The following is a 22,906-nucleotide window of genomic DNA, read 5'->3' on the forward strand; positions in this document are numbered from 1 at the left end:
CTTGGCATAATTCATTCTAGAAACTCGTCACCGTAATTCCGGCTAATCCGAACAAGGTCCGGTCCCAATTAGTTCGGATTAATGGGACTCTATTTTGTATGTGTTATGTTTGTTACATTCCATGCTGGATTTTCCACGGTTTGATTTTAGCCTAGAATTTTAATATTTCTTGTGAAGATCTTCTGCAGTGGAGTAGAGTGATTTTCACATCGTTTGATTCCCTGTTAAATTCAATCATATTGCTCTGAAACAATGAATTTGCTTTACCAGGCTGTTGCATTTACCTTCTAATATCACTTGCCTATAATAACCTCCTCCTTCAATGTTCAAGGTTTGCATCAACTTCCTTATAACCTGCTCTGGCTCCTGAGATATGAGGGTCACCTTTTATGATTTTACTAATGTTGAGGTGTGACATTACTATGATTCTACAATTTATCATTTGTTGTTATTAGAGCAATGGCAGCTCAGAAATGGGCCAATTTGTTTATATGCCAGCTCAGAAATGGACCAAGTTATTTATATGAAGTGTGCGTGTGAACAAAGTGTAGTGAAAAAATGGAAATTTCCTGTGAATGTTTTTGGCAGTGGATTTTTTTACCATATTTGTTACGGCTTCAAATAACAATGTCTCAGATCACTTTGTTCACCTTTTGGTAATCAATCACCTTCAGAAAAGATTGTTTGCAATTGATTTGAAGAATTCTGCTATCAGGATACTTCTGGCAGAGATGAATTTTGGAAAGATCGAACAAAAGCCATTGATCCAAAAGATATCAGTGCTGTGCTCAGCATAATTGAAGAGGACCAGCACTTCCCTTCCTGTGAGACAGAGACATCCTTAGGCATATTGAAGATTGCATGTACATTTAGCTCTGAAAATATGTCGTACCGATGGATTCTGCACAGGTTGACTTAAACAAAAAGAGGCCTCATGTCAATTCATATCATAAAATGCCCAATAAAGTCTGTTGTAGAAATGTAGAATCCATATACTACATTGTAACCGGATACGAAACCTGAATATATTCATTGAAGCTGGAAACTAAACAGCGATCAACTGTTTGTGTGTTCCAAGATGAACCGAAACCAACAAAATGGTTTATTGGTCTTTTGTTATATTGGGATGTCGCGATCATTGCTTTACAGCAGTGATTCCCAACCTTTCCAATGTCATTTACCTGGGTGTAATGAGATATTAGCTAGTACCCCTCCTTCCTCACCATCCTTAACATTAGCATCTAATAAAACTTATGAATGAAAAAGAATTGTCTTTGAATACTTTCATTTTTAAAATGATGAAAGGTAGTTGAGGTTTAGGTGTTGTGTTAAACTACCAACGAAAATGTTTGAGAGACAGTTGCTTCTACATATTTGTATCAAGCTTTTTCATAGAGTAATGAAGCAGTTCTTAGTGCATTGTGAGTTTTACCTAGAGCTACTTCTCGGAAAAGAAAGCGAACTGTCCATATTATGGGTAACCACACAGTACAACATGTGGTTCCTGTATGGCAATCCTCTCCCAAGGAATACTTGCTTCAGCCCATCCCTGCACCACAATTTAAAATCATCCAAATTAAAATGTGTGAACTGTACTTAGGCTTGCCATTTGTAAATCACTTGATTGCTGGGCTTCTTACTTCTGAAGTGGCAGAAATTGGGAGACTTCAGTTTGCCATTCCATTGTTCTGTGTCTGACAACTAGCAATAATAATAATAATAATAATAATAATAATAATAATAATGTTTAGGACCCACAGCAATGTGGTAGCCATTATGTGGTTACTGTCATGTTGTGCTGTCAATTAGTTTGTTTATCTGTTATGAAGTGAATAATGAAGCAATTTTTGGTCTATTGTAAGAACTATCATGAGATATTTGAGCATGATGTATACGTCTCAATTTTGCTGCGATAAATGCATGTACATAATGCAAACTTCACATGCTGTGGGTAAACTGCATGAGGAAGATGTTCATACATTTGTTTCACAAGCTATAACCTCCAGAACATTGTTTCATATACTAATGTTAGTATTTTGAAAAAAATAAAATAAAGAAAGAAGAAGAATTTATTGGTAACTTCAGTGCTGAATAGTATACAACAGTTTGTTTGCTGTAAGTTATCATTGACACCAGAATGAACAACTGAAAAGGTCATGTCGTTCTTCATCATATCAATGCACTAAATGAGTCAACTGAACCTACTGATACTGAATGTTGGCTTCATCCTCTGACATAACGATTTTGCGGTGTGTGACTTCATACATGCATGAACAGGTAGAGAACAGACTGCCGTGTGTGTCATCTTTTTTAAAATTTTGGTTGTGGTGACACTGATCTGTAGCACAAACTGATGTATGTGCTAGGTTGAAGGATGACAGTTTGATTGTGAGTTGGTGGCTTCAGATATTATGACCAAACCATTAATTATTAGACAGAGAAAAGTTTGGAATTAATGTCTTGTTGTTCCAATGTGTGGATTGTGATTTTTACTAACTGAAGAAGCTGTTGATGCTTTCCAAGCCCATGTACTTTAGTACCTACACCGGAGTGGAAAAATGCTTCCAGTATTGATGTGAACACACACACACACACACACACACACACACACACACACACACACAGGGAAGTATAAATTTTAAAAATGAGTATTTAGAGGGAACAAAATTATTTGTACCCAAAAATTTCTTTCATTGTTTTTGTAAATAGTTAGAAGGCAAGCCGTTCTACATTCCCAGTGGAAAGAAAATAAAGAACACCTTTCTCTGCAGCATTGCCCTATGATATGTGGATTCGCCTTGTGCCATCAGTGTGTGACACTTGTGGTGGGTTTACAAGTCATCGATAATACCAGAAAAAACAACTGAAAATGCTATGTCATTCTTCGTCATGACAATGTCAGTTGTCGCACAGCAAACCATATAAATCAGCTGACAGTACCAATACCGGAACTCAGCTTCTGTTCGCCACATTTTGACGGGCTGTATGTAATATCATGTTATGGACAGCAACCAGTTTACCATAAATCTTCCCTCTGTGTTAAGTGACAGTGAGATGAGTGTGATATTTATTTGAACATTTGATTACATATATAGGGTAATGGACAATTAACTCATCCCCAATCACCTGTTATGCAGTTTTATGACTGGTGTATTGTATTTTTAAAATTGGTTTTATGAGTACAGGGGAGTACCAAAAGTTGTGATATCCCCAGACAGCTTTGATCTGTGATGTTGTCAAGATGATGCAGTAATGCACGAAATATTTAACTTATGCAATAATATGAAATGAACGGGACAGCTGGGAAGTAGGGAGTTTTAGGTGGAACAAACTAAATACATGACACTAAAAATTGCATTACTATTCCAAACAAATAACAAGCCAAAAGTAATGTACATGAAATCATCGATAATCCATCCTGACAAAAAAAATGCACCATTAGTAATTTAGGGTTTCACTTGACCTATAAAGCTCAAACAAAGACAGCGATACCAACAGCCCACACACAACATGAAAACCTGGTACCGTAAATTTTGCTTGAGCTATATAAGTCAAATGAAGACGGCAATACCAGGAACACCCATTCAGTGTTAAAAACCAGTACCACAAATTTTGCTGGAAAGAAAGGCAGCAGTACCAGGATACCACAACAGCTCAAAAACCTGCTGTTGCAAATTTCATCTGACCTATATAGCTCAAACAAATTTCATTGTACCAACAGCTTAGACAAGCAGAACTAAGTATTTTAGAGAGAGTGAAATAGAAGGAAAAAAAAAGTAATACTGAACAAGACCAAAATACATACAACACACACCATGATATGCACTACTATAAACTACTGAACATGAATTATGCTACCAACACAAACCACACACACAAAAAAGTACTCCAACATAAATTTTGATTTCCACTTACCAAAGAAAATTATGAACACTAGGAAGCACACTACACTTCTTTTGATAAACATCAAAAATACAGGAAAATGTACTTACCACTTAAGGTCAGCTGACAAGTTAAAAAAAAGACACTAAGTTGACAAGTTAAAAAAAAGACACTAAAAAGCCAAAATAAACATCCCTGAAAACAGTGCCACGTACACCTGTCCCAGCTTTGAGAAGCTGAGATTTTTTCAACTTCATAAATTCTGCACACTGCTGACACTGTAAACATTCCACCATGAGGTCATACAACTGAAGAAATTCAATTGTAGCATTCATACTGTCACCCATAGCACCTACCAACAAATGACTGGTAAATTTTGCCATAACATCCATGCCAATTGAATAATGAAAAATTAACTTTCAAACCATTAACAATAGTGGAACTAAAGATCTCAAAACTGAAGACTAATCAGAAGCACTAATTGGCGACATTAAAAAGCTCACTGACAAGTCAGTCTGTTTGGATTCATATGTGTTATGTAACCACTGAAAGCAGATGTTTCCCCATGATATGTCACCTTTATCGTGTGCAAGTGCAGTTCCTTTTATGCCACTGGCTGTATGTCACGATTCTCCCTAATTGGGCCAAGGATTTTTCTTTTCTTGGTTCAAATGTGTAGGTCAGATCTTTCCTACTCACTTCAAGGTATTTTGTTGCATTTAAACCCATTCATCTAACTTGACATTAAACAAATAAGATATTTGCCATAACACCCCCCCCCCCCCTCCTCCCCCCAGATCAGCAGCTATGCCACTTCCATATTGTTCATCATAGATTTGAACTTCCATTATCAGTAATGTTCAATGTTCATTCAGTACACAGTCCTAGGTCACTGAACTTTTCTGCCCACTTGATTTATCCTTGATCTACATCAAGCTTTTCAGGAACTAGCCTGTTTGAAGGCGACACAGGGTCCTGCTTTCTTTTTTTCTTTATTGGTTTTTTTACAGCTGTGTCGAAGGAATCACAAAAGGTCACAAGATCATCTGTAAAAGTTGGACAGTTGATTCTCTATGTCCCTACAGCCCATTTTAAACCCCGTTTTGACAACTCCATTACACAGTTCCTTTCCCACACTTGCTGATTAATTACTCCAGCACACATATTAGAAGTAAAGATGGGAGCTCATCTCCCATTCTCGAACATCTCTGAAATTTACCCTATGAACTGCACTTGGGGGGATGTTGTCACTCAAGACCTAATGGGTAATCACTCTGATTTTGGCCCCTAAACTAATTTCTGTCTAGATTTGGAATTGTTGGGGTGGTTGGTGACCGCAGCAGTGATGTAGGAAACAGCTGTGTGCAGGTACATTGTCCTACATCATCATATAGCAAATTAATAAAATTGCAAAAACTCTTCTTTCTCAGCAAATTTCTTAAACTAATCATTTGCCAGCCAATAGTCCATACTAAGTTGTTCCTCATGCTCGGCATTCCTACATGTTTACTAGGTTGTTTCTCATTTAATTCTTACTTAACTAATCATTATTCACTATGCGTAGCCTGGTCCATTGCTAGTTGATAAACTGGGACTCCGTGGGAGTGGACTGTCTTCTTCTTGAGGTAAATGCAGGTTACATAAAGCAAAATCAGAACCACAACAGTACTATAAACTGAGGCACTGAAGGTTGTAATGTTATTCTGCTGCCTATTGTGATACTGCCACACATACTGAAACATTTGCGCAGCAATAATACGCCCATTTTTTGTTGTAACTTAATTTCATGAGTGATGTCATTTCTATGACTTGATATGACCTTTGATACTGTAAAAGTTTTTTTTTTTTTTTTTTTTTTTTACCCTTCGGTGTGAAGGGGTTTGCCAGCTTAATCCGTTGATCAATTCTGTTTGTAGGTAGTTTGTCAACACATCATCCCACTTGCTCTTGCCAGCAGCTCGAATGCTTTTGTATTCACTTTTGTCACACATTTCCACACAACGTATAACACCTTCACAAACATCTTCACAGACTCCCAGTTTTTCCCAACTTACGGCTTAGTCACTTAAAAAGGCGACTGCATCTTAGAACTATGTATCGTCTCATATGGTGAAAGCACACTGCTATCATGTATTTCAAAAGTGTATACAGCTGCAACATCACAATTGTTGTAATTTCAGTTCACGTAATAGCTTAATATTTTGCAGACTGTGTGATGGATGTGTTTCTTTCTTCCATTTGATTGAGGATGGAAGCCACTAGTTCTTAGCATCCATATTTGCAGTATATGGCACAATTGCTTAATCAGCTTGGACGTGAAGTTAGTGTACTAATCTGTAATTATTGTGTCTGAACACCAAACTTCAATAACCAGTTGTTTACCGTTGCCTGAGCCACTGTATTTGCTTGTTGATTTGAGATTGCAGCCATCGCAACATAACATGAAAAGTGGTCTATGATGGTTAATATGATGCAGTTACCTGCCAGTATTAGGTTGAAATGACCGAATATCTCCATTCTCACCATTTCAAATGGCTTGAATGCCTCGTATAATGTCTGCACTGTGTGTGATGATGGTTGAGATCAGCACATTTTGCACGTGGTATGCAGTTCCTCACATGCTGATCAGCGTCCTGTCTCTCTGTCCTCCACCAGTAATTGCTCAGTTGTTTGACAAAAAGTTGTTTTGTGCCCTCAGTGACCTGATAACACATGTTTGTGTTCTAATAGATCTTATAATTAAATGTTTCCCTGAGACATTTAAGTCTCTTTTTATTATCTATTGTAATGATCGAAGCAGACAAAATGAATCAAAAATTTGTGCTGCAGCCAGGACACATGTTTGTGTGCTTCTCTGGACACTTTCTCCCACAGTGCTGTGGGTACACCACAACATAAGGGCCAAACTTTGTCATCCTATACAGCAGCCCCTCATGCATCGAGAAGTGTGGATGTGTTGTAAATAGCTGACAGTCTGCTCTTTTTGCCACTCTGCAAGGCTTCTACCAAGCACTTTTACAACTCCAGTCTATCTGCTAAAGCAATCGGCATTGCTGCTTCTTCCAGGTTTGTGTACTAACTCATAATCAGATTCACTCAACCTTAATGCCTAGCAAGTTAAGCTGCCTGAAGAATCATTCAGCCCTAATAACCACTTTAATGCTGCATTGTCTGTTATCATTTTGAATTTGCTACCATACATTTAACAATGGAAATAAGTAATACCATATATGACACTCAACATCTCTTTCTCTGTGGTTGAGTGATTTTGATTGGCCTTATTCAACTGCTGTGATGCACATGCTTCTGGGTGTTCCTTGCCATTTATATCCCGACTAGGAATGCATCCAATAACCTGGTTGCCTGAGTCACAGGATGGGATGAATTCTTTCTCATAATTTGCAAGTATTAATACCATGCTAATATCCCGGGTTCTTCGGCCAACGTTCATCTAATGATTTTTCTGACGTTTGTCAACAAGTGGCCACGAAAGCCTTAACAATTTTGTACCATGCTAATAGTGCATTTTTCAGTTTCTTGAATGTAGTGTGGCAATCAATTGTCCACTGGAATTCCTCACCTCTTTTTAACAAATGAGTTAACGGTTTAGCAATGTTAGCAAGTCTCTTGACAGATTTTCTATATTAATTGCATTGTCCTACAGATGATTGAAGTTGTTTTGTTGTTTGTGGTGGTAAGAAAATCACAGACAGAACATATCACTGCCATCTTGGCTAATCACTTGACCTAAATAGTCACCTCTGTGGAAGTGAGATGACACTTTTGACTACTTAAAATAAAATGTAACCTCTTAAACACTCCCTCCAGTTGCAGTGGATGCTTCTCTAGGTCTTAAGAAAACATAATAATATATTATAAATAGACCATACACAGACTTCGTTTTAATCCCCATAGCACTCCATTCAATAACCTCTGGAACATTACCAGCATATTCATGATTCCAAACAGCAGGTATTGATGCTGATAAGTGTCCCCGTGGAAGACTGAACCACTTCCAACTGGTGACATCCACTCTTTAAAACTGTCACTGAGAAGCATTGACATTGACCTGTACTCTCCAGCCGTCCGCGGTGGCCGAAAGGTTCTAGTCGCTTCAGTCCGGAAATCACAAATCCAGTCCCACAACTGACACGATACCCCATAGGTTGATTCAAAGTCGCTTGTGAGGAACGGTGTCAAAAGCTTTCCGGAAATCTAGAAATACGAAATCAACTTGAGATCCCCTGTCGATAGTGGCCATTACTTCGTGCGAGTAAAGAGCTAGCTGCGTTGCACAAGAACGATGTTTTCTGAAACCATGCTGATTACGTACCAATAGATCATTCCCTTCAAGGTGATTCATAATGTTTGAATACAGTATATGCTCCAAAACCCTACTGCAAACCGACGTCAATGATATAGGTCTGTAGTTCGATGGATTACTCCTAATACCCTTCTTAAACACTGGTGCGACCTGCGCAATTTTTCAGTCTGTAGGTACAGATCTATCGGTGAGCGAGTGGTTGTATATGATTGCTGAGTAGGGAGCTACTGTATCAGCATAATCTGAAAGGAACCTAATCGGTATACAATCTGGACCTGAAGACTTGCCCGTATCAAGCGATTTGAGCTGTTTCGGAACCCCTAAAGTATCTACTTCTAAGCAGCTCATGCTAGCAGCTGGAATATTCCATTCGTCTTCCGTGGTGAAGGAATTTTGGAAAACTCCGTTCAATAACTCCGCTTTAGCGGCACAGTCGTCGGTAACAGTACCATCGGCACTGCGCAGCGAAGGTATTGATTGCGTCTTGCTGCTTGTGTACTTTACATACAACCAGAATTTCTTCGGATTTTCTACCAAATTTCGAGACAATGTTTCGTTGTGGAACCTATTAAAGGCATCTCACATTGAAGTCCGTTCCAAATTTCGCGTGTCTGTAAATTTTAGCCAATCTTTGGGATTTTGCGTTCTTCTGAACTTCGCATGCTTTTTCCGTTGCCTCTGCAATGGCGTTCAGACTTGTTTTGTGTACCACGGGGGATCAGTTCCATCTCTTACCAATTTATGAGGTATGAATCTTTCAATTGCTGTTGCTACTGTATCTTTGAATTTGAGCCACATCTCGTCTACATTTGCATAGCCAGTTCGGAAGGAGTGGAGATTGTCTTTTAGGAAGGCTTCTAGTGACACTTTATCCGCTTTTTTAAATAAAATTATTTTGCTTTTGTTTCTGATGGATTTGGAAGAAACGGTATTGAGCCTAGCTACAATGACCTTGTGATCACTAATCCCTGTATCAGTCATGATGCTCTCTATCAGCTCTGGATTGTTTGTGGCTAGGAGGTCAAGTGTGTTTTCGCAACCATTTACGCATGGGCCCATGGACTAACTGCTCGAAATAATTTTCGGAGAAAGCATTTAGGACAATCTCGGAAGATGTTTTCTGCCTACCACCGGTTTTGAACAAGTATTTTTGCCAACATATTGAGGGAAGGTTGAAGTCCCCACCAACTATAACCGTATGAATGGGGTACTTATTTGTTACGAGACTCAAATTTTCTCTGAACTGTTCAGCAACTGTATCATCGGAGTCTGGGGGTCGGTAAAAGGAGCCAATTATTAACTTAGTTCGGCTGTTAATTATAACCTCCACCCATTCCAATTTGCATGGAGTATCTACTTCGACTTCACTACAAGATAAACCACTACTGACAGACACAAACACTCCACCACCAATTCTGCCTAATCTATCGTTCCTGAACACCATCTGAGACTTCGTAAAAATTTCTGCAGAACTTATTTCAGGCTTTAGCCAGCTTTCTGTACCTATAACGATTTCAGCTTCTGTGCTTTCTATTAGCGCTTGAAGTTCAGGGACTTTCCCAGCACAACTACAACAATTTACAACTACAATTCCGATTTCCTTGATCCAAGCTCGTCCTGTATTTGCCATGCACCCTTTGAGATTGCAGCCCACCCCGTACTTTCCTGAGGCCTTCTCTCCTTAAAAACCACCCAGTCCACGCCACACAGGCTCCGCTACCAGTGTAGCCGCCAGCTGAGTGGAGTGAATTCCTGACCTATTCAGCGGAACCCGAAACCCCACCACCCTATGGCGCAAGTCAAGGAATCTGCAGCCAACACGGTCGCAAAACCGTCTGAGCCTCTGATTCAGATATTTCCTATAATGTCTTGCTCCAATAAAGAAATTGAGCAGAGTTGATCCCAAAAATATCCCATCATTATCCTCTACTCCACATAATCCATATCTTCAATAATTCAGTCTCTTTCTACTCAGAGGTCCATACTAGTTACTGACACATGAGCCACAGTGAATGCTAAAGAACTATGTTCCATTCTGTTCACAATGCCCACCAAGCAGCACTCTGTCTCTGCATATGCCTTCATAGCTTAATGCTTCACTGGGAAAGCCGTAAGTCAGCTGAGGAATTGCTGTTGATGTTTAACAAGCCCTTAGCCTCATACCATCCTCTTTGCTTTCTACGTTAGCAGTTTCGCACCCATTGCTTCACCACCTGCATTTAGCACTGAGATCAGTGGCATTGTTTCTGAATGTAGGGCTACGTTTGGAAGCAACTCAGTCCACACCTTTAACACTTCACATCAGAGGAAAAAACACTCAGTTTATCTTGCACCTTAGTCACTATTTCTATTTCCTGTAGTTCCATAGCAACCTTAATGGCAGCAGCCAGACCCTTTGCATTCTCCGTCCATACCATACCATAGCATACTATATCAAGTGGAAGTGCTCTCAAAAATATGTCTAGCACTCTCTGTTCTTCCTCTTGCAGAATAGGTTTATCCATCTCCTCAGTCTGTATTAACTCATATGTTTGTGCATTGATTTCCCTGTTCCTACCAATACGTTTTATTTCTGGGACATCCCATTCAGTTGCATCCTGAAGAATCTAGCACTATTCTGCTTGCAATAATGCTGATAAAGTCCTTTCTTAAGTTGTTCAAACGTGCACACCTTTTTCATGACACATGATGTATGTCTTTGCTGCACCAACAAACTGTAACATGGTCTTGGGCAAACATACATTTTTCCGACTAATTACCCAGAGTAGCAGAAGGATACAGATTGTGAATAAAAGGTGACACATCCTCTGTTGGTTTACGCGTAAAAAGGAGCATCAAGATTTGCCACGCTGGGATCCACAGAGGGAACGGGTACACTAAATTATGCTTTTGCGTCTACCGTCGCAGCTAGTTCACCTTGTTTGCACTTATTATCTGCTGTTAAAGTATCTGCATCTTGTAGCATGTCATTTTTCTGTGGTACTTAAACCATCTGTTTCAACAAAGTTTCAGCTGCTTCCTGTATCATCATTACTTGTGTTTGTGGCAATTGCGCAAACTCTAAAAAAATTAAAGTACACCACATGACAACAAAGCAAGGCCACCAAATACCCTGGGGCAGGTGTACAAGGAAAATAACATAAATTCTAACAACAAATCATAGTCACACTAGACTCTGAGCATAATGCCCGTAATGTCGGCAAGTCCCACACATAGCTTGTACTGCCTTCATAAACAGCAATTAGTCACCCCACCAAATGACAATATTTAGATGTAACTGGCCGCAAAGTGTACACTCTATAATTCCCTATAAACTGCGATAAGTTGCATGTTTCTCAAACAGCAGCTGCAAATTCTTGTGCACTTCAGTCCAATCCACCATTACCGTACACAAGAGAAACACAAAAAACAGACCAAAAAAATAAAGCCCATTCAACAAACACCTACTGTTCAAACCACATCCAGAGCTGATGATTGCTTTGCAGCTGCAGTGTCCTCTTGACAAATGGCAGCAGCTGATGTTGCAGTAGACACTTCTGACACCAGGTTGTTGACACTTGGTGGTTATCACAACAGAGACAGAGGAAATTGCTTTTCAGGATGAAGCGCTGTTTCCTTTATCCACAAATGGGTTGACAGTGGTGGTGGTGGTGATTGGAATCAAGTGGTGGACTGCTAGTGAGGCATCCCTGGATGGACAAGACTTTCAGCCATGTTAGGTACAGAGGTATTATTGCTGCTGGAGTGGGTGCTGTTGGCCTTGGGATGACACAGCAGGCCGTAGAAAGTGAGCAAGCCACCACCAGCATGACTGCTTTGACAACTGTGTGCAGAGGCAGTGTCACCTGGTGATGTCAACAAGATTTCAGTGTCTGACAGAGAGACTATGCACCACAGCTGATGAACGGCAGCCATGTCCATGCTGCATGCTCACATAGAGCTGCAGAATACACTACAAGAATGAACGATACTCAAACTGTATGCTCCACCATAACTGACATCAAAGGTGTGTGCCTACCTTGGGTGACGGTCAGTGACAGAGTGTTTCACAAGGATCAGAGTGCAGCGAAGTACCAGTTGGGTTGATTGATTTGGGCGAGGGAACCAAACAGCGATATCATTGGTCCCATGGATTTGGTAGGGAGGGGGAAGGAAGTCAGCCATGCTCATTCAAAGGGACCATAGCAACATTTGCCTGAAACGATTAGGGAAATCACAGAAAACCTAAATCAGAATGGCCGTATACGGGTTTGAACCTTCATCTTCCTGAATGCGAGTCCAATCTGGGTGGCATACCACCCTAGACTTGAATACACATCCCAACAGGGAAGCAGACACCCTCTGGAAGTAGTCACCTGGTAGGTGATTCTGCTGTGTGAAGACTGCAGGTAGACCACACATAATCTTTGCCCTTCTGGATGCCTGTAGCTTGTGAAGAGGGAAGGATAGCATAAGATGGGTGTGGGGAGAGAACAGTCCTGTCTGGCGGAGCATCCAGAGACTAGGAGGGGCAGGACAAGACTGCAAGAGGAAGAGGGGACCCATTTTCATGACAATGTAAATCCTTTCAGGCTCAGCCACTTTGAAAAATAAGCCATTGAACAATGTATGTTGGAAACGAAATATGTCATCGTTGTTGTTGTTGTGGTCTTCTGTCCTGAGACTGGTTTGATGCAGCACTCCACGCTATTCTATCCTGTGCAAGCTGCTTCATCTCCCAGTACCCACTGCAACCCACATCCTTCTGAATCTGCTTAGTGTAGTCATCTCTTGCTCTCCCTCTACAATTTTTACCCTCTACGCTTTCCTCCAATACTAAATTGGTGATCCCTTGATGCCTCAGAACATATCCTGCCAACCGATCCCTTCTTCTGGTCAAGCTGTGCCACAAACTTCTCTTATTCCCAATCCTATTCAATACTTCCTCATTAGTTATGTGATCAACCCATCTAATCTTCAGCATTCTTCTGTAGCACCACATTTCGAAAGCTTCTATTCTCTTCTTGTCCAAACTATTTATCATCCATGTTTCACTTTCATACATGGCTACACTCCATACAAATACTTTCAGAAATGACTTCCTGACACTTACATCTATACTCGATGTTAACAAATTTCCCTTCTTCAGAAACGCTTTCCTTGCCATTGCCAGTCTACATTTTATATCCTCTCTACTTCCACCATCATCAGTTATTTTATTCACCAAATAGCAAAACCCCTATACTACTTTAAGTGTCTCATTTCCTAATCTAATTCCCTCAGCATCACCAGAGTTAATTTGACTACATTCCATTATCCTCATTTTGCTTTTGTTGATGTTCATCTTATATACTCCTCTCAAGACACTGTCCATTCCATTCAACTGCTCTTCCAAGTCCTTTGCTGTCTCTGACAGAATTACAATGTCATTGGCGAACCTCAAAGTTTTTATATCTTCTCCATGGATTTTAATACCTACTCCAAATTTTTCTTTTGTTTGCTTCACTGCTTGCTCAATATACAGATTGAATAACATTGGGGAGAGACTACAACCCTGTCTCACTCCCTTCCCAACCACTGCTTCCCTTTCATGTCCCTTGACTCTTATAACTGCCATGTGTTTTCTGTACAAATTGTAAATAGCATTTCGCTCCCTGTATTTTACCCCTGCCACCTCCAGAATTTGAAAGAGAGTATTCCAGTCAAATTGTCAAAAGCTTTCTCTAAGTCTACAATTGCTAGAAACGTAGGTTTGCCTTTCCTTAATCTTTCTTCTAAGATAAGTCTTCAGGTCAGTATTGCCTAACGTGTTCCAGTACTTCTACGGAATCCAAACTTATCTTCCCCATGGTCGGCTTCTACCAGTTTTTTCAGCCGTCTGTAAAGAATTCGTGTTAGTATTTTGCAGCTATGGCTTACTAAACTGATTGTTCGGTAATTTTCACATCTGTCAACACCTGCTTTCTTTGGGATTGGAATTATTATATTCATCACCCTTGTATAGACCTTCTGTATACTCCTTCCACCTTTCTGCTTTCCCTTCTTTGCTTAGAACTGGTTTCCCACTGAGCTCTTGATGTTCATACAAGTGGTTCTCTTATCTCCAAAGGTCTCTTTAATTTTCCTGTTGGCAGTATCTATCTTACCCCTAGTGAGGTAAGCCTCTACATCCTTACATTTGTCTCTAGCCATCCCTGCTTAGCCATTTTGCACTTCCTGTCGATCTCATTTTTGACGCGTTTGTATTCCTTTTTGCCTACTTCATTTATTGCATTTTTATATTTTCTCCTTTCATTTCCCCCGATTAAGGAATCTGACATTCCACGCTCTGATTCATAGAACGCCAGTTTTCTTTCTCCTGATAACGACATCCTCTTGAGTAGTCCCCACCCGGAGACCGAATGGGGGATTATTTTACCTCTGGAATATTTTACCCAAGAGGACGCCATCATTATTTAATCATACAGTAAAGCTGCATGCCCTCGGGAAAAATTACGGGCTTTGTTTCCCCTTGCTTTCAGCCGTTCGCAGTACCAGCACAGCAAGGCCGATTTGGTTATTGGTACAAGGCCAGATCAGTCAATCATCCAGACTGTTGCCCTTGCAACTACTGAAAAGGCTGCTGCCCCTATTCAGGAACCACACGTTTGTCTGGCCTCTCAACAGATACCCCTCCGTTTTGGTGCTCCTACGGTAAGGCTATCTGTATCACTGAGGCACGCAAGCCTCCCCACCAACGGCAAGGTCCATGGTTCATGGCTGTTACGGACAATTCAAATGGAGGCATTAGGTGGCTTATGGAAGCTGGATAATAAGGAAAAGACAAGCAAAAATATGTACACACACACACACAAATATGCACAAATAATGTAAAAACATGTACCAGTATGTAAAAATATTAATCACTACATGAAAATATGTAATAATATGAGCAAACAAATTTATGAAAAAATATTTTAAAAAAAGTGGGAAAAGGGAAGAAATGGATGAAGTTTGGGAGTATTTGCGTTTTGGGATAAGGGAAGAGAGAGGGGAATTCGCTAGGTCGAGATTCACAAGTTCATGTGGGACAGCAAGGTGGGGGCGGGTGGGAAGGGGGGGGGGACGTGGATATCTGCGAGGACTATGGATGTTGATACAGTGTAGCTGGGATTTCAGAGCATGAGGGGTTTGGAAGGTGATGGAAAAAGCCACACCTTACTAACTTTACTTTAACACACAACTAGTACTCCTCTGTAGGGAGGCTGTACAGATAGACCTGTGGCACAGCCATGGGCACCCGATAAGGCACACTCTGTCACAAACGTGTTTATGGGCCATGTAGAGGAAACCTTCCTAGCCTCCTAAAAGCCCAAAATTGCGGTCTGGTTCAGGTTCATTGATGATATCTTAATGATCTGAACTCAGGGCTACGAAACCTATCCTCTTTCCTTTGCAACCCCAACACCTTTTCTCCTATCCGCTTCCCCTGGTCCTTCTGAATTCAGTATGCCACTTTCCCCGACTTCACCTCCTGCTCTGTGTAGTCTCCACCCACAAGTCAGTCAATATTAAACTCAGCAACCACCAAAGTATCTGCATTTTGACAGCTGTCATCCCTTCCACACCAAAAAGTCCCTCCCACACCGCCTGAGGTATGATGTATCTATCTGCAATGACAAGTACTTCCTTTCCCAGTATGCTGAAGGTCTCACAAAGACCTTCACAGACAGACACCTGTGGAAGACCTACATGCAAGACCTGCCCAATCCACTCACCCAGCACTGCCTATTCCAGTCCTGACACAGGCTTATCCTGTCCTATCAGAGGCTGGGTCACCTGCAAAAGCAGACATGTCATATACTGCAGTTGCAGTCACTTCACATACTTTTTTACTGGTATGACTACCAACCAGCTGTCCACCAGAAAGAATGGCCACCACCAAACTGTGCCTAGAGCTTGCTAGGTCACTTCGTGGCACGACATGCAGCTATACATAGCTTGCTTGATTTTCATGGCTGCTTCACAATCCAGGCCATCTGGATCCTCCCCTCAACCACGAGGTATCTGGAACTGCACATACAGGAGTAACCTTTACAAGCATTCTCCACTCCAAAAATTATCCTGAACTCAATCTACAATAACCTACTGTTCTCACATCCTCCACCCAACCGTTTCTGACCCCTGTCCTATAAACTCCACCCAATTCATTTCCCCTCTTAATCATTGTGTTCACTCTGCGCCAGTGCACCCAACACTCTTCCCCTCTCTGCTCCTCGTCCTTTCCACCACCCCTCCTCTCATCCCATTCCCTCTGCCACTGCCTCTCAACAATGCCCCCTGCAGGCTTGTCCTGCCAGCTTCTAGTCTCTGGAACTCCACCAGACAGGACTGTCCCCCCCTCCTACCCCTCCCCCCTCCCCCCTCCCCCCACTCCCCTGCCAATATTCTGCTGTCCTTCCCTCTGGACTGAGACTCCACAACGTACAGGCGTCCACAAGAGCAGAAGATCATGTGTGGACCACCTGGAGTCTTTACACAGCGGAATCACCTACCAGGTGACTACTGCCAGAGGGTGACCACTTCCCTGCTGGGATGTGTGTTCAAGTCTGGACTGGTATGTTACAGAGCTAGGTGGTGCAGTGGTTAGCACATTGGACTCGTATTCGGGAGAGTGAAAGTTCAAACACCGTGTCTGGCCATTCTGATTTAGGTTTTCTGTAATTTCTCTAAACCACTTCAGGCAAATGCTGGGATGGTCCCTTTGAATGGGCACAACTGACTTCCTTCCCCCTCCTTCCCAAATCCAATGTGTCCGATGACATCACTGTTTGGTAGCCTCCCCCAAATAAACCAACCAACCAACTAACTGGTATGTCACTGCACTCTGATCCTTGTGAACCACCCTGTCACTGACTGTCACCCAGAGTGGGCACACACCTTTGATGTCAGGTATGGTGGTGCCTACAGTTTGAGTACCATTCATCCTTGTACTATATTCTGCAGCTCTAGGTGAGCATGCAGCATGGATATGGCTGCCGTTCATCAGCTGTGGTGCATAGTCTCTCTGTCAGCCACTGACATCTTGTTGACATCACTAGGTGACATTGCCTATGCACACAGCTGTCTTAAGCAGTCATGCTGGTGGTGGGTTGCTCACTTTCTGTGGCTAGCTGTGTCATTTCGAGGCCAACAATGTCCACTCCAGCAGCAACAATACCTCTGTACCTAAAATGGCTGAAAGTCCACTTCATCCAAGGATGTCTCGCTAGTGTCCACCACTTGATTCCAATAATAACCACCACTACCACTCTCAACCCATTTGCGAATAAAGGAATCAGTGCTTCATTCTAAATAGCAATTTCCTCTGTCACTGTTGTGATAACCACCTAGCCTCAACAATATGGTGTCAGAAGTATCTACTGTAACATCAGCTGTTGCCGTTTGTCGAAAGGAATCTGCGGCTGCAAAATAGTCTTGAGCTCTCGATGTGGTTTGAACAATACATGTTTGGTGAAGGGGCTTTATTTTTTTGATGTGTTTTTTGTGTTGCTTTTGTGTATGGTAATGGTGGATTGGACTGAGGTGCATAGGAATTTACAAGTGCTGTTTGAGAAACCTGCAACTTGTTGTGGTGTAGAGGGAATTGTAAAGGCGACACTTTGCAGCCAGTGATGTCTATATATTGTAATTTGGTGGGGTGACTAATTGCCATTTATGCAGGCAGTACAAGCTATGCGTGGGACTTACCGACATTATTGGCAAGAGGCACATCAGTAGTCAGAGTCTGTAGGGGCCATGATCTGTTGTAAGATTAACGTAATTTTCCTTGTACATCTGCCCAAGTATTTGTGGTGTCCTTGCTTCGTTGTTATGTGGTCTACTTATCCTACCCCCATCAGAAGCTGGGTCACATGTGAAAGCAGCCATGTCGTATACTAGATCTGCTGTGATCATTGCATATGTTTTTATATTGGTACAAACCACTACCAAACAGTGCAAAGAGTGAAGAGGACCAACCTGTGACACTTGCAGCTGAACATAATATGCTTGATTTTAATGGTGCTTCACAATCCAGGCCATCTGGATCCTCCCCTCCAGCACCAGCTTTTCTGATCTGCACAAACAGGAGTTATCTTTACAACACATTCTATGTTCCCGAAATTATCGGAGCCTCAACTACAATAATCTACAGGTCCCACACCCTCCACTCAGCAGTTTCCACCTCATCTGTCCTGTAACTGCTTACCAGTTCATGTACCCTTACCCTCCTTGTTCACACACTCTGCTAACGCACCCACCAATCTTTTCCCCTCGCTGCTTCTATTCTGTTCCACTGCTTGCCCCTCTCCCATTCCCTTCCCCATATTCCTGACACTGTTTCTTGCAGCCTTTTCCTGCCCCATTCACATCCCTGGATACTCTTCGAGACAGCGCTCTTCTCTCCGCCCTTCCTCACTCCTGATTGGTGCTTTCATTCAATGCAACAGCTGCAGTCCAGCTAGAGCAACCAGAGATATTGGTTATCTTAGTGTGAGGTGTCTGAATGTGTATTCGTCTTCCTTTCCTTTTTGAAAAAGGATTTGGCCAAAAGCTTAACATGTAACAGTCTGTTCGGTGTGCCTGTCTGCATCTCAATTTGTTATCTTTACACTGCATAGAAATCAATCCTTCTCCAAATTGTTGACATTCCAACCATTGTTTAAATGTAAAATATTGCATGTATTAGACAAAAGATATGTTATTGTTTGATTACACTATTTCAAAACAGTCACTGGCAACAGTTACTTCCAGAAAATATCTAGGAGTATGTGTGTGGAGTAGTTGGAAGTGGAAGAATCACATAAAAATAATTGCGGGTAAGGCAGATGCCAGACAGATTCATTGGAAGAATCCTCAAGAAATGTAGTCCATCAGCGAAGGAGTTAGCTTACAAAACCCTCATTTGATCAATACTTGAATGTTGCTTATCAGTCTGGGATCTGTACCAGATAGTATTGATAGAGGAAATTGAGAAGACCAAAGCAGAGCAGCATGTTCTGTTACATGTTTGTTTAGTAAGTGCAGAAATGTCACGAAAATGCTTAGCCAGATCCAGTGGCAGATGTTACAAGAAAGGCGTTCTACATTGGGATGTGGTTGTTGTTAAATTTCTGAGAATGTACATATGTCTAAGAGTCAACCAGTATATTACTTGCTCCTACATATATCTTGCAAAAAGACCGTGAAGATAAAATAAGATTCGAAGCAACATGGAGGCTTACCAGTAATCGTTCTTCTTGGAAATCACTTACAAGTGGAATGGGAAAGTGACAGTCGTATACAAAGTACCCTCTGCTATGCACCGTGCAGTGGCTACCGGCGTATAGGTGTATGTATGTAGATAGAGGTAGATGTAGATGTATGATCTTCCCTCAGTCAATCTGAAAAACTGAGGCAGCATCTCCCCATGCTGAGTGAGATGTTGAACTCAGAAGAATGACAAGACATTACTGTCATGCGTTGTAGATCTTGGCACATGATTCTCTTGCAGAAGTGTTACAGAATTGTAATCTGACAAGATGTTTAGTAACCCCCTTTCATTAAGGACCACTAAAAAAATCTGAATCTTCTAAATAATCTTTGATTACATAGAATGCCTTACTTGTTTTAGTAAACTTTTTCATGTTCTTGGGTAATTTGTTATATTCAGTTTCATTCCTTGCCAGAAAATGCTGTTTTAAGAATCCAATGTCTCATATTCCAAGCGATACCTGCAGATGTTTATAAGTAAATAGAAAAAGGCTGCTGGGAGTAACCATTGATCTGACCCTACGCCCCATCCTGTTTTGTAGTGACAGTAAGTTTTTTGCAACAGTTGTCAATTAATGTTGCTAATTAAGTGAATACAGCGAAGCAAACTTGTTTGAAATACTTCCCCTCTCCTCACCCTCTTTGTTAAGTTCAAAGAAAATTTATATTTAAATCTGTAACATAGTCACAGTGGAAGAAGATGAGGACTCCCAGGTCACTGACATTATGCCATTTATGCCATCATTGAATTTTTGTACAGTTATTTAAAAAAGGCCTTGTCTGGTTGTGCACAGTAGTACACAAATAAAGAAAAAAAAAAAAAAACAGCTACAGGCAGTATCAGGTCATGCAAACAGTCTGTCGGGGCTGCAGACACAAGTTCAGTGAGGATCTTTAGTATTAATGTTTTAGAGATGGACATGTGTACCATATGCAGTAATTAAATGTTTATAAATATTATAATAGTCAGCATAATGATATTTTATTTCCTTCCCTTAAGCTTTTAACTGATCCTGAACGAAGAAAGAAGTATGACAATTTTGGGATAACGGAAGAAACTCCACCTCTACGTCCAAAACGTGATTATAGTCAGTATCGAAGAGATCCATTTGATGATCTCTTTGGCACTCATGGAGGTAGTTTTAAATTTCAATTTCAGGATCGTGACATCACTACGTTTCATCAGCTTAGTGTCACAACTCGGTAAGTGATCTTCAGGGAACTCATCATCTACAATTTTATACTATCAGTGTTTTTTATTATTTGTTATTTTGTACAGTTTAATGTTCACAAATATTTCCATCTTTTATACTAATTTTATATCAATTTTCAGGGCTTTTGAGAACAAAATTGTACCAAAGAGTTTCAGAATTCCATATCTTGTAATGTTCTACTCGGATTGGTGCTTTGCTTGTCTGCAAGTGGAGCCAGTATGGAGAAGATTAATAGAAGAATTGGAGCCATTAGGATTTGGCATTGTTACAGTTCATTCAGAAAATGAGCCAATGCTGACAAAAAAAATTGGCATCCATACACTGCCTACCCTTGTTGTAATGCTGGATGGGAAAGCTAGTATTTATAGAGACTCACTTTTTAGTGTTCAAAAAATTGTTGGTAAGAACCAGAGAATTATTAATATCTGTGTATTGTTAAATAAAGTTAACATTGTTTCATAACTCCAAAAATATTTTCAGAATTTGTGAGAAGTAGATTTCCATATCGATTAGTTCAGCCAGTTGAAGATGAAACAGTCTCCTTATTTCTGAGTGGTTGGAAAGACAACAGAGTTAGAGCACTTATATTTGAGCGCCACGATTCAGTGAGGTTACGGTACCTATTAATGGCATTTTTCTACAGGGAACGTGTTGCATTTGGGTAAGTGTCATCTAAAACTACAACCTGATGTGAAGTTAGTTCAGTAGATATTATTTAAATTGATTTTGTGTGTGCCATAAATGATCTGTAAGGGTATCATTTTCATACAATTGCAACCATGAAAATATCTCGATGGCACAGTTCTTTATTAAATATGAAATGTTTCGAAAAATTATTGTCAGACAAGGTATGGGACAGTGTACACAAATTTCTGTACATTGCCCCACAGCTTTTATCTGACGATGATTTTTCAAAACACGTAACATTTGTGTGATCAAGACTTTTACATAATTGCAATTTGTGTCAGATTTGAATGATCACCTACCCTACTGTATAAGAAATCCTGTCAAGTAGTGGAAGTAATTTCATGTGTTGTGAGAACATGTAGCTGTCAACTCCCCCAATCTAACTTTTCGAAAAATTGGCTGTACCATTGCAGTATCAGAACAATGAGAAAGATTCTTACCTTTTCTAAATGCAGTAGAAAACTGAGTGTAAATTTCCTTATCGCCTTCATTAATTGCTAGCAGAAGTTGAACCCTGTATAGTTATAGTCATAAATGTTGTCATAATACTTTCCATATTATTTGATGGAGAGTTCAAAGCTTTTAGCCACGCGGGATTAGCCGAGCGGTCTAGGGCGCTGTAGTCATGCACTACTGTGCGGCTGGTCCAGGAGGAGGTTCGAGTCCTCCCTCGCGCATGGGTGTGTGTGTTTGTGCTCAGGATAGTTTAGGTTAAGTAGTGTGTAAGCTTAGGGACTGATGACCTTAGCAGTTAAGTCCCATAAGATTTCACATACATTTGAACATTTTTCAAAGCTTTTAAATCCTTGTCAAGTAGATTTTTATTTCCTGTTGTCAAATTTACTCAATATCTGACGTGTGTGGACAGTCTAAGCATATTGTTATTATTATTATTATTATTATTATTATTATTATTATTATGAACAAGCATTGTGTCTCCTTAAAGGTGCAGTACAACCCCTAATTATCTTGGGAGTTAAAACTGCAATATCAGAGTGTCAGCAGAAGTCAGGCTGCACAGTTATAATAGATTCACACATATTAAAACCAGAGAATATAAAAACACTAGCTCACTATTTTGAACAAACACTATTTCCCCAATCCTATACAGCATCTGTCATCCAAATGGAAGTAGACTGCTTCCTTTTTCATTATGTATGTAGTTCATTCACACATGCTTACGTATTCATCTGTTTCTCCATATACTCTCCACAAGCCACTCTTCAGTGCTTGGTGAAGAGTACTTGTTGCCAGTGTTAACCACTCTGCCCTACGCCATTAACATGTAGAACAAGGAAGGAGGGACACCCTACACCTCTTCACAGACCTCAATCTCTCCCATTTATCTTATAGGTGGGATTGGATATGCATTTTGTCATCTAGATATATTGTCAAGGATGTAGAACACGTCATAAAAACAAGACTACATAATACAGAGTAAGTAAAATGATCTGAAATGTAATTTAATTTTGGAGGTAATTTGAAAAGTTGTTACAGATGTGTTAATGTAGGTACACTGAAGTACAAGAGAAAAGTCTTAGGCTATTGT

General features: G+C 40.6%; 1 protein-coding gene across 1 annotated transcript in view; it reads left to right on the top strand.

Moving 5' to 3' along the window:
* Positions 1 to 22,906, top strand: part of LOC126354232 (dnaJ homolog subfamily C member 16) — a 162,753-nt gene that overhangs the window by 7,730 nt on the left and 132,117 nt on the right. Inside the window, exons 3-5 of the mRNA XM_050003727.1 lie at positions 20,457 to 20,659; positions 20,790 to 21,070; positions 21,151 to 21,331. Coding sequence (XP_049859684.1) covers positions 20,457 to 20,659; positions 20,790 to 21,070; positions 21,151 to 21,331 — 665 coding nt within the window. The remainder of the gene's footprint in view (positions 1 to 20,456; positions 20,660 to 20,789; positions 21,071 to 21,150; positions 21,332 to 22,906) is intronic.

This window comes from Schistocerca gregaria, chromosome 3, assembly GCF_023897955.1.
Source record: "Schistocerca gregaria isolate iqSchGreg1 chromosome 3, iqSchGreg1.2, whole genome shotgun sequence".
Classification (NCBI taxonomy): domain Eukaryota; kingdom Metazoa; phylum Arthropoda; class Insecta; order Orthoptera; family Acrididae; genus Schistocerca; species Schistocerca gregaria.